The following is a 12,829-nucleotide window of genomic DNA, read 5'->3' as shown; positions in this document are numbered from 1 at the left end:
AGAATAATAAACCTAAACAACTTGACATTCACAATAATTATATCATTTTATTTGACAAAGCATGCTTTCTCCACGTAAACAAGCTAATATATTTCGTCCAGTGAGCGCGGACATGGCGCCTCTCGCTTTCTCTGTGGCACTTCCTATATGCGGAAGAACAACACAGTTCTCAAGTGAAAGTAAGGGACTTTCAGTCGGCAGTGGTTCCGGTGACGTCACATCCAATCCAGCTGCTGCGATTTGTCGACTCTTCAAAGCGTCGAACAAGTCTTCCTGATTAACTAGTCCACCTCGACTTGTGTTGACGAATATTGCGTTGGATTTCATCTTTGAAAACGCATTTTTGTTAAAAAGTCCTTGATTTTCTTTAGTAAGCGCACAACATCCCAATACAAAATCAGATTTTGACAGTAAAGTGTCAAAGTCTGTAAATTCTGCAAACACTTCCGAAGCTTCCTCTTTCCTATTATGTCCACTGTACAGAAAATTACTCACACCAAAAGGAGCCAGTCGTCTGGCCACTGCCATTCCAATACGCCCCAGACCCACAATTCCGACCGTAGAGCCCTCTAATCCGTGACCCAGCATCCATAACGGGTCCCACGTTCCCCATCCGCCATCACGGACTGATTTGGAAGCTGAAATAAGGGTCAGGTAAAGTGAGTTGTATAAATCTAATTTTAAAAAAAATCGTACAGAAAGATAGAGTCATATAACTATTTGCACACAGCTGAGTAATTACCCTCTATGAGCCTCCTGGACGTGGCGAGCAGAAGACCGACGGTGAGTTCAGCGGTGGCATTCGTCAGGACGTCCGGAGTGAAACCGACTGGGATGTTCCGCGCCCGACACTCGGCCATGTCAATGTGATCGTATCCAACTGACATTGTACCAATACATTTTAGCTGGGGTCCTAAATGTCATAATGAAATAAAACACATTATGAATTTGATTGTGAGCATAATATAAAATGAACTGCATTGCTACTTCATCCACGCTGGATTCATTAATTAAATACAATGTATGTGTTCCTGAAATAAATATCAATTGATTGCAGACATGCAGTCACTTGCAAAATGCAAGTAAATTGAAGTAATGCACTCGTATTAGGTCGCATACGTCTAGGATATAATTATTTCCATTTCTATGCTTTTTGATGCGTGTAACTATTTGAAAGTTACACTTTCACATGCATATTTGGTCTCCTTAGCGTCAGACAAAGAAACAGATGCGCACGAGATTTGCATGCATATTTAAGGCCTCCTTAGCTCTTAACTTAGTATCGACCTGCCTAATTTACATTCCAGTAGTAATATCAAGAAATCAACTCCGCTAACTTTTCAATGAGTTATCACAGAGAAAAAAATTGGAAATTGAAAAAAAAGAACTTTATTCGGTAATAACCAATATTTGCCCCCAAAATCAAACTTTGATGGAGATATATTTAATTAAGTTCTTAAACAGGGGAGTACATGCTGACTTCAAAGCACTGAATATTTTCATAAGTAATGACGCCATATGTGCGTAATGACGTCACAAACATGACGTAAATTTCAGTTTTTTATGAACAATTACAGAAAGAGGGGTAATGTACAAATTTCGTCATATTTTGAGTAAAAGTCACCGAGCTGCATGTGTGTTCCTTTGGATAAAATATTTTAATATAATATGTAGAATGATAACATCACTGAAATATGTCAATATTGTTCCTGAACAAACTTGCGCTCTATAAATTTTAAAGCTAAAATTGTAGAAATTTTGTCCATTTTGTCCTCTATCTGAAAAAGGATATAAAATCGGACTAGTTTGTGACGTCATAAAAACAAAAATTGAGAATACACTGCTTTGACACTATAATATTTTCTGTCAATTTATATTTCTCAATATAATTTATTGAATTCAGCACATTTCAGGAAGTTTTCAAAATTTGTCTTTTGTGGGGGCAAATATATGCAATATACCGCATATAGTTCTTTTATCATTCTACCAGAATGTAACTATTTCGCAAAGCGATAGGTCAGGACCTAAGAAGGCGTAATATATGGGTGGGGGCTAATGAAATTGACATCCATGTTTTTAATTTACTAGTAGTCTACATTTTTAAAATATAAATTTATAATTTTATTTCACATTGTAATATAAATATAAGGAATCGCTTTCTAGTTAGTAGAGTATGTCAGGGACATCATTGATCAACGATATTTGGAAAAGTTTATCCAATGTTTCCCACTATCGTTGATGCCCTGGAATACTCTACTAACTAGACAGTGATTCCTTAAATTTTTCCAGTACTCTACTCATTTTTATTGGTTGTAATCTTTGGTCGTTGGGGTCATACAAGTTTCTAGTTTTGTTAAATTAGAAGCCTTGCGTATATCAAGGACGACTTAGACATAAACAAGGATTGTATTACTTTAGTATAGGGATAGTTTTATCAATGAAGAGAAAGGGTTAAAATGTCATGTGGAGGAGGATTATAATAAGTTTAAAAGACAATACCCACAGGTTGAGTTGTATATGTTGTCAACTCAACCTGATCCTTCTCTGTTAAATTCACAATAAAATATAATATTGCTTATTTTGAAAATGTTAAATCAATATGTAAAATTATCAGTTTGCAAAATTCTACCGATATTTTTTAGCTTTTCATTTACATGTATTATTTTGGATCATACGCATACACTTGACTTTGAAAAAAAAAATTCTATTCGTTAATAACAGGGAACTATATGTGTATACTAACTCTGTAACTTAGTATATTGTCCCTGGTTGATAAAATATCCCCATATCACTATTATTATATCGTTTAATTATTAATGCAAAAGGTATATCCCTTTATACCAATCAAAATTTTATCAATCAATAGAATAAATTAGACTTAGACTTAGTCTTGTGTAGTATAGAGGTGTACACTCATATTATATCGCAATCTTAGATCCGCCCATTTCAATTGTAAACAGGTATATACTGTGTAGGCCTATAATACTGACAAACACAGCGGTAAGACATACCTGCGGAATCCAAAACTTCAGCGTTAATCTTATCGGTCAGCAAACAAAACAAGGCATCCTTTCCGGCTACTTGTCGAATGAGTTCAGCTCTGGGGACGGGTTTCTCACTGTCCCACTGGGTGATGTCACAATGTGGTCGCAGGATCTCCAACCCATCTTGCGGAACTCTGCGAGTGACATAAACTTTTGGTCTGGGTGAATTGCTCATCGATGAAAATAAATGGGTCGTAAACCCTGGGACAAGCGCGATATAAACGTTATGAATGAGTTTCGGACTTCTCCTGATAACACTGGTACTTAGCATATCAAGTTAGGGGTTACCTTGTTTATTTTCTGATCAAAGCGGGATAACTCTAAAATAATTGCGAACTCTGTGGATTTGTGACAAAATTGTAGTAATGAAAGTCAATCGTTCAAACATATTTTTTCCGAAAAAATATTTAAAAATTATCCTCTTCCTGAGATCTCAAACAAAAGCTTATTAAATTGGTTTTAAAAATACATTCATTAAACGTTTTTTTTTAAATTTTATTTTTATGAAAGCAAATAAATTCAAATAAATAACAAACTGCCACAAAGGCAATGTACAAATTGCATTTTGAAGTCATATACATTTATATGAAAGAAATGATAATACGAATATAAACACAGTCATGTAGTGCCACATTTCAATGATAATGACTACAAACCCCAACACATCCAAGACAGTGATGTAAATTGAACATGTTGAATGTAAATATACAAACCTAGGGTGAACAATATACTATACTTTGATTTTATAAGGGACAAATACTTTGTTTTATTTCAATTTATCTTCTGAACACAGTTAAAAACATGGCTCTGGTCCCCACCCCCTACAAGTTGCTTCTGTGAAAATCATAAATTGGTATAACATTATATCTTTTTAAGAACTAAATGGAAAGACTATGTCAAGATAATAGCTATACAAAGTGCATATAAACTTGTTTTACAAAAGCAGACGAAGTAAAAATTGTAAGTATATACACATACATATATCAAATATGTCTCTGTTTTTAAAACAAAAAAAAATATGTAGAACTACAAATTATTCACATTTTTCATTTTTATCAATCTTTGATTCTGTACATTGTATTTCTGCTGTAATAATCAAGCAAGTTAAACATACAGGTAACAAAAAATCATAAATAAAATTTGTACATTAACACTAGCCTACTCTAAGCAGAATAGTGTACGTAAGTCAACTACATATAATAATACATATATTATTGCTTCATTGCATAAATTCAAATTCAATCAATATTCACCATATCCATTTCAAGACATAAATTTTGCAATGAGTATGAGTTACTGGTTCTACCTAACTTAGCAAACAAAAATTACATTTATCTATTGTTTATTGACAAGTACATTTGATCTCAATATCTCAAAGTTGGTTGGAGTTTGACCTAATTTTTGTTGTTGGGATATTCAAGGGTCTAAAAGAAAATGTGTTGTTGACTTTCAAATATTTTTGACATATCTGTAGTACATGTATTTGAGATATCTCTGTTCAAGATTCCAGAGTTTATGCATTTGACAGAGTTATCAAAGTTTTGCTGTGTACATGTATACCTAAATACAAAAGAAGCTAAAAAATACTCTGCCACCAAATTACACACCAACAGGCCCTTAACCTTATCAACCTGCCTTCTCCAACAGTCTACTCTAATATGATATAAAACACAATAAAACATAGAGATCTTTCTACATATAAAAATTTCAATAGCATTTTCCACCTTTCACAGCCATTAATGTTAATTATTAATTACATGTAGATGTATACGATTCTCTTTTTCATATTGCTGTTTAAAACTGAATTCTTAATAACAAATTGTGTACACAGCATAATGAGATACAGAATTACATGTTGTTGAACACTGCTAGATTAATTTGTGGTGTCCTTGAACTTGGAACCTCTGGCTCCTCTGGGAGGCCCGCTAGAACGTCTCCATTCATAGAAGCCACAGCCATATTGGTGTCTGTGGGATTGTTCCCATGTAAGGGCTGGGATTTTATCACATACGCTGACCCCGGGCGGGAGAAGTGAGCAATCTCAGACTTAGGGAGTGTTGGATCCACATGTGTCACCTGAAAATAAGTGTTCTTGGGTTATTTCTAAAAACAATTCATTTAATTTGAACTTCATGATTTTTTATATGTGTATACAGGCGTATACAGCACATGCAACAGTACTTATACCATTATAAACTGCTGATTATTTGTATTATTCAATACACCGTTGAACAATAGTATAGCAATTTTAACACTGATATCTCGAGTACAATAAAATTTTTGAAGTGATTTGAAAATTCAAATTACTTATCTGTCAAAATATTTTCAAAATAATTTTATCCTCAATTTCTGGGATCCTCAAATATTTTAACGTTTTACAAAAATGCCATCGAGTCTGCATGAGAAAACAAGGTTTGACTGTGGATGTAAGATAAGAAAAGCTAACCCTTTTGACAATATCCATTCTAATTAACTCAGACTTTGGTGTTCTCTTGCAGCCAGCAGCTAAAAAATAAAATCACAAGAAAATCAAGAGATTATAGTTCAACTACTAGGACATTCTTTGTATTAATTAATTTATAAAAGACATTAAAGAGTTGTACATGTTGTTTGTTTAAACTTAATTAATATCTCCAGATTATTTTTTACAAAATCCATACCTGCAAAGAATGGCCAAATAGCATCCATGGCCGAGGCAAAATCAACAGCAGTTCTGTAATAAAAATGTCATACATAAGAAGAACATCTGTCTATTATAAAAGTGTGTAATTCTTATGTGTACATGTATATGTACAGAGAACATGCTCTCATATATTGGTCATATCACAGCAAACATAATCCCTTCACTGTTGACACTTTTCCCCCCTTACAATATTTACCTGCCCTGGTTGTCTTTCAGCTCCGTATTTGGATTATGTTCCATTAGTTTCATGATGACTTTCCCATGACCTTGAAAGGCAGCACAGTGCAAAGCAGTCCACTGTGTTCCTTTGTTGCAGATGTTTACATCCGCTCTATTAAATGATAATTCAAAATCAGTCTTTGACAATTGTAAAAAAAGAAGATGAAATTAATGCATTATAATATCTGAGAACACAATGTATAAGACATAGAATCAAATTTACATTAATTGTATACCCTGGTATAACAAAGATTCAATGAAAGCCTCATTAAAATCATTCTGCGGTAAAAGAGGAGTTGCGTACAAGAGAGATCAAGGTACACAAAAGTGTAATAGTTCGATAGACAGATGGACATCCTGATCACTATAAACCCTCCCACTTTTCAAGTGGGGGATATAATGATATTGGAAATGATTGTATTTGTTGAGTTGCCGAATTTAAATGCTCCCACATTTGAAAATTTTGGCAATTCTTGCATTATTCAAACTATATGAAATGTGTATAAGCCAGTCATTCTTGGTATAACAAGTCAGGTTGCTATGTATACCATGCTCTGTATAGATATTAGGGATACCATTTCATTTGGGACAGGCAAATTTCCAGTCACACATTCAAGCCTTAGGAAGCTGGTGATACACATTGTAATAAGTTAAGATTCAGTATATATTTTACAAGTTTTTAGAAGATATACCCATGATTTAACAGGCATTCAACCACATCTGCATATCCCCAGAAAGCTGCCAACGCAAGTGGAGACATCCCATCTTTAGATCTCTCGTTCACATTTGCACCCTGTCTCAGTGTTTGTTTCAAGAGCTGCAAAACACAAAGACATTATTTTCTAACCGACTTAATTGATTTTAATTTAAATCCGTCAGCATCCAAAATTGAAACATTTTAAAAAGAAACAATATATTTCAATGTAAAGTACATTTTATGTTTAGAAGAAATACTATATGGACAATTTTAAAAGTTTACAACATTGTTTCGTTTATTATTTTAAAAAGAGGAAATTCGGAGGTAAATTTTCTAACAGGAAAGAAATGCGAAGGCATATAACATTTATTGTGCTTCAAGTTGATACACATTTCAGAAATTTTGTTATGAAGCAAAAATTAATGTCTTAATTTTCAAAAATAAGAGTATTTACCGTTAAATCGCCGTTCGCAGCGGCGTTAGCAACACTCATGGGCGCAGACATGTTCTAAAACACCTGCTGGGCCAGGTTTCCGAACCCGACTTAAATTCAGCCAATGTAATGTCAGAATATCATCATATGCATAATGAGATATGATTGATTTCTTAAATGAAAAAATAAAGCTGTTATTTATTTTTTTTACAACTGATTTTCAAGAGAAATGAAAGAACATGTATATTTTCCCTTGGGACTTTTTACATGTATTTCATATGTTTTTTTTCTTCACAAGACGTTTTTAATTTTTTTCTCATGCATTATTAAAGAATGGTGTTTTCATTTATGAAAAGAAAGGTTAAAAAAATCAAGCACCTGATTTTATTCCACTTTACTCCATTTCTAAAATGTGATTTTCAAGAATGTTAAATAATTTCCCATTCATTTTATTTCATATATACGTTCAATCATAAGAAAGGGAAAAATTTGATTTTTAGAACTGCAATAACTTTCTCACTGATTGTTTTTTTCTGGGATACAAATGGAGTACTAGTGCAAATCGTATTAATGCAAGTTATCTCCATGATGAGGATTTTAAGTCTCAAACAAAATTACTTTCAATTACTAGTACTATAGTAATAAATCATTTTAAAATGTAGATTAGAATTTTTGTCCCTAATATTCTGCATCTATACATCCTTACATGTTCACGTGTATTTTTGTAATATACTAGATAAAAGAAAGCAAACATAACAAACAGAAAGAAATTAACCTAACTTACCTAAGCTAACTTAACGGAACTTTCAGCAAAATTTCAGCTCTGAAACCTATAATCTTCATTGATCAAAGTAAATGAATGGCTTTGTGAACAATCTTATACGCAACCTCAATTTAATTACTGTAAATTGATTTGCTCTATGACTTGTTCATTTACATGTACAAATCAGTAAATCAAAGTTCTGGCCAGAGTGAATAAAAAATATAGATAAACGCCATGCCCTCTGAGTTTTGCTGCATTGTCCTTATTAGGAAATTAAATTCAATATGAGTCACTTCTTTCTTTCTTTCTATCTACGACCCCGATACAACTTATTCAATTACTCATATATTCCAAAACTTTCTCCCTACAATGAGTAACACTCAACTTAAAATAAAATTTTAATATTATAAATAATAATTTATTTTATTATACAATACATGTATTCTTTAAAGTAATCGATTACAGGACAAGCATCGATGTCATCGATTAATATCGATAACCAAGATTATATGATTTATGTACATGGACATAAAAATCCTTGTATTATCGATTTCATTTTTCAGCAATCGTCCCCATATGCCTGATGTAGGAACAAATAAGTGTACGAGAGAAAAAAAAGACACATGTTTAGTATTCTTCTTTCACTCTCGTTTGAAACTTAAAAAACATTATTCATTCACTTAATTTTTAAATTCAAACGACACAATAATATAATAGAAATAACATCATAATTATTTATTTAAGTCTGTGAAAATTATTTTGATGGACAGGGAAATAAAATATCGTAAAGACGTTGCATTGATATTTATCTTCAAATATTCTGACTTTTTCTCCTTCAGCTTTGTACATGTATACATACATGGTAGTGTTTCTATACAGGTCAGCGCCCGGCCGAGTAACAGCGTATTGCAATCTATGATGTAACATATAATAGTTTGTGTAAGTGTTTCATTCAGTTTTCACGACTAGATCAGGTTATTATCCTATAAAACATAACGTACTGGCGGTACAGTAGTTAATGAACGAAAAAGAAAAAAAAGTCTATCTATTAGGCTCGCATACTGGTGCTGGTATTAATTCATGAAAAAATCAAACATTGCCGTTATGATATTATTACGAAATAAATTTTAGCTTGCATTGTCACTGATTTTAATTAAATTCGCCGACTCAGTTCAGGGGCTAGCCAGACAACAATGTTACAAAATATTGAATTAATTTTTAATTATATGTAGCAAGAAATACCACAGGATTTTACTATATTTAAAAGATACGAAATCCATACGAAATTAACACCATACACATGAACAAAGCAATATTATTCCCTTACATCATGGCTCAATTAAATTACAGCATTATTATAGTATTACATATCTAAACAACGAATCAGCAGATAATATAATACATATTGTAGTATATTAACCTCGATTTCAACATCTTATCTTCTGTACTTGTACATGTAATGTCAGCATTATATGGTAGGTCACTAACACTTTTATTTTCCGTAACTCCTGTTTCACAGAGGGGTTGATATCCAGTAAAACACATACTTGTAAACACTGAATTGTCCATAGATTTCACCCTTATTTCCCGATCATGACACACGGCGGCCGGGTGTGACCGGTCGGCAGTGTATGCTCCCTCAACATGGCACCTGATCCCACCCCTGAGTTTTAGAGGTCCGTGTTTGTTCTGCTCCTGATCTTTATTGTTCAATAGACTTTTGAGTTTGAATATTATCTCCATATAGTACTATATGTATTTCATACAGTAAAAAAGTACATGTACACAAAGTATTCATTATGATGAAAAAAAAATGTTCGCTTAATATTTACAGTTTTAATCTTTTCGTGTAAAGCCAACTGTGGGTGACATCTTACGAAAGAAAGAGTTCTACCTTGAGCAATTTGAAAAGAACGCAAGTCCCAAGAAATCCAGATTCAACACAACGTGTAAGTTCTTTGACATCAATGATGTGTTCAAGTAGTTTTCTACAACCCGTGCTAAAGGCATTCCGATTTCCGGACCTAATATCCAAGAGAAGGCTCTCAAGTATGCGGCGGAATTACAGATCCCGGGGTTCAAGGTTTCAAATGGTTAGCTCGACAGATGGAAGAACAGATATTCTGTGACAGATCGAATTCAAGATAGCGGAGAAAGTGAAAATGTTGACACATTGACAGTCGAAGTTTACAGACAAAGACGTCTTGATATCACAGCTCACTACAACCCAGAGGACATCTTTGTGATCAGATAGACTTGTTTCTATCGTCCTCTACATGACAAAACTCTCAACAATAAAGACATCATATGTAAAGGCGACAGTAGTGCTAAAGAACTCACAGTTATGTTTGCTTGCAGTGCTACTTGTGAAACACTAAAGCCCCTAGTGATCGGGAAATCAAACCAGCCAAGATGCTTCAAAAACATCAAGAAGACTACGCTGCCAGTTGACTACACCGCTAACAAGAAGGATTGGATGACTTCAGAATTCTTTAACAACTGGATCCTTACCGTCAACATGACAAAAACAGAAAAGACACATTCTGATGTTCCTGGACAATGTTTCCTCCCATTCGCATGAACTGAGACTCAGCAATGTGAAATTGATATTCCTCCCCACAAACACAACTTCTGTGCTTCTGCACTTTGGATTAAGGTGTGATTTATGCCTTCAAAGCTCGAAACAGAAAGCTGATGATCAAGTCCCTCATCACCAAAATTGACCTGACCCAATCAGCAACAGAACTCGGCAAGGAAATTTCCATTCTTAATGCCATCTACTGGATATCAAGAGCCTGGAAAGACACTAAAGATTCCACCTTTTAGAAGTGTTTTAGACGTGCAGGATTTCCTAGCCCAGACTAAGAAGAACCATACATCAATAAATATGATGAAAATGATGACATCCCGCTGATTCAACTCAACTCGCCTCGCAAGTGACTTTGACAGCAACTTTGATGGTAGTGTTCCGACAGAAGATGATTCTGATGACTGGGAGAAGGATCTTCTCGGCCCTAACCAACGCCAAGAAACTCTTGACAGTGAAGATGAAGAAGAAACAGTCACCGCAGTTAGACCAGCATGAGAGCCTCCAATGAATTAGAAAAATACACTACAGGAATTAAGAAAGATCCACAACCTGACAACAGAGGAATCCATGAAGCCGGAGAAATCATTCTACAACCTGAAGATTTGCTTGTGATGAAGCGACCCAAGACTGCACAGACAACACTGGTTTTTAAGTGCCATTATATAAGATTATTTATATTTTCGTATATTAGAAGGCTTTAATATCTAATTACTGAAATATTAACAAATTGCTTAAACATCTTATTGAGTTGATCAAGCAGCAAACAAGAAATTTTACATTGTTCAATAATTGTTATACCTATACAACATGCTGAATTTGGTAAACCGGCCACCCCTCTAAACCGGCCATTTCATTCAATCCGCAGCCGGCCGGTTTAGAGAAGTTTTACTGTATATAACATTTCTATAAAATAGAATTAAGAGTTAATCTTTTTATCATTGATTTCCTTTAGATCACTTACAACCAAACGCACCAAGAGGCCTCCAGTAAGCAGCGCATACAGTATGATGTACTATTCACTGATTGTAATCAAATGTTTCCATTGGTTCATCCGTCAAATATTTACTTCCTCGAATCCTCTTAAAATTTTAGCTGGGTAGACCACTGATTTTAAAGAATATGATATGATTGTGTAGATGTCTTGCGAATGTGCATTAACGTTTCATAATTGTTAATATCATTGGAGAGGCCATCTGAAGAATAAGAAATGCTTTCTTTGCAGATACATCTTCCTCTGTCCTTTTCCCCTATATTTTACAGAATAACCAAACAACTGTTAAAATATGATAGAAGGAATTCTGTAGATGTGCAACAACTTACGGTTTCGGAATTTTCATTTTCTTGCTGGCGGGGAGCTATTATAAGACTTTAAAAGAATCCCTCAACCAATCCATTTAACATAATATTTGCCAAATCACCCTTTGGATTGATAGGTCGATTGTATGTTGTTCAAGAATTTTTCATTGAATGGACCGGCAGACTTCATTATATACTGGAGAAGGGCTTGAAATTTAGATCTTTAATCGGCACTCAGGACCATTGAGCGTAAGGGTGCTTTATTGTGCTAACGGCTGCATGTGTCTTGACTCGGTTTTTTAATTAATGTCTCATCCGAATGACCCGCAACTCATCAAAGTGCCGAATCGCCCGCGCGTGGCACAGTAGTTAGAGCATCTGTTCTAGAGTGGCGAACTAAGGAATTGATCCTTACGTCGCGGATTTGAATCTCACGGAGGGGCGTGGAGACCGGTCCTTCGGATGAGACCATATAAACAAAGGTCCCGTGTTGCAGTAGGTGCTGGCACGAAATAGATCCCTCACTGCTCAATGGCCCTGAGGGCCACGTATAGGTCAAAATTTGTAGTTCTCCATCGGCAGCTAGTGCCGTCTCCATATGAGGGAAATATTCTCGAGAGAAACTTAAACAACAATCAATCATTCAAGCCATCAATCACAGTGCCGGAAACAATTCATATTTTATTTTTATCGATTTAAGTCGGTTGCAGCCAGATTCTAACACACGACCTTTCGATCTCGCTAGCATCACCCTTTGAAATCTACAGCTGATTATTGAATGTCTGTTTAATGTAAGTACAACGCATTAACGTTCAAGGCACGGGATAAAACATATGGGTGACAAACAGTATTCAAACTCAAACTGTATTAAACAACACAGAGCAGGAGCAGAGAAAACACGGACCTCTTAAACATCAGAAATGGGATTAAATCCCATGGAGGAGTGAGCATCCCCCGCTGACCGGGTCACATTCGCCTTAAGCTCCTTTACATGTACATGATTTAGAAAATTACGGAAAAATTCGTCGACAATTCCATGTGTAAAAAATGGCCTAACAGTAAGTATGAAAAACGTCAATCAGCATTTGACCGAATAATAGAGTC

At 34.6% G+C, this 12,829-nt stretch overlaps 2 protein-coding genes across 3 annotated transcripts; both read right to left on the bottom strand.

Annotated features, from left to right (window-relative positions):
• Nucleotides 1-21: 21 nt before the first annotated feature.
• LOC134248054 (glyoxylate reductase/hydroxypyruvate reductase-like) lies at nt 22-3,390 on the bottom strand. The gene is made up of 3 exons (XM_062730480.1): nt 3,012-3,390; nt 743-913; nt 22-638 (listed from the first exon to the last, which is right to left on the bottom strand). The coding sequence occupies exons 1-3, from the start codon at nt 3,313-3,315 to the stop codon at nt 43-45; spliced, it is 1,071 nt and encodes a 356-aa protein (XP_062586464.1). The 5' UTR covers nt 3,316-3,390; the 3' UTR covers nt 22-42.
• Nucleotides 3,391-3,532: 142 nt separating this feature from the next.
• LOC134248055 (ankyrin repeat domain-containing protein 49-like) lies at nt 3,533-9,508 on the bottom strand. Of its 2 annotated transcripts, none has more exons than XM_062730482.1 (6): nt 9,260-9,508; nt 6,639-6,763; nt 5,924-6,058; nt 5,705-5,757; nt 5,491-5,549; nt 3,533-5,120 (listed from the first exon to the last, which is right to left on the bottom strand). In XM_062730482.1, exons 2-6 carry the CDS (start codon nt 6,704-6,706, stop codon nt 4,893-4,895), a joined length of 543 nt encoding a protein of 180 aa, XP_062586466.1. In that variant the 5' UTR covers nt 6,707-6,763; nt 9,260-9,508; the 3' UTR covers nt 3,533-4,892. The 2 variants fall into 2 exon arrangements, with proteins under 2 accessions (XP_062586466.1, XP_062586465.1); XM_062730481.1 differs by lacking the exon at nt 9,260-9,508 and adding an exon at nt 7,098-7,254.
• Nucleotides 9,509-12,829: the final 3,321 nt, after the last annotated feature.

The sequence above is a fragment of the Saccostrea cucullata genome, unplaced genomic scaffold (genome assembly GCF_032062105.1).
Source record: "Saccostrea cucullata isolate Sc308-1 unplaced genomic scaffold, CSIRO_AGI_Scuc_v1 ctg502, whole genome shotgun sequence".
NCBI lineage: Eukaryota > Metazoa > Mollusca > Bivalvia > Ostreida > Ostreidae > Saccostrea > Saccostrea cuccullata.
The sequence above is the reverse complement of the archived record's forward strand: the minus strand, read 5'-3'. Positions and strand labels throughout refer to the sequence as shown.

Excerpts from the sequence above, each read along its gene's own strand:
- LOC134248055 (XM_062730481.1), bottom strand. The coding sequence starts at position 7,148 with ATGTCTGCGCCCATGAGTGTTGCTAACGCCGCTGCGAACGGCGATTTA. Across the intron at positions 6,764-7,097 it reads CTGCGAACGGCGATTTAACG|CTCTTGAAACAAACACTGAG; the intron begins GTAAATACTCTT and ends TGTGTTTTGCAG. Across the intron at positions 5,550-5,704 it reads TATTTGGCCATTCTTTGCAG|CTGCTGGCTGCAAGAGAACA; the intron begins GTATGGATTTTG and ends TTTATTTTTTAG.
- LOC134248054 (XM_062730480.1), bottom strand. The coding sequence starts at position 3,315 with ATGCTAAGTACCAGTGTTATCAGGAGAAGTCCGAAACTCATTCATAAC. Across the intron at positions 914-3,011 it reads TGAAGTTTTGGATTCCGCAG|GACCCCAGCTAAAATGTATT; the intron begins GTATGTCTTACC and ends TATGACATTTAG. Across the intron at positions 639-742 it reads GTCCAGGAGGCTCATAGAGG|CTTCCAAATCAGTCCGTGAT; the intron begins GTAATTACTCAG and ends CCCTTATTTCAG.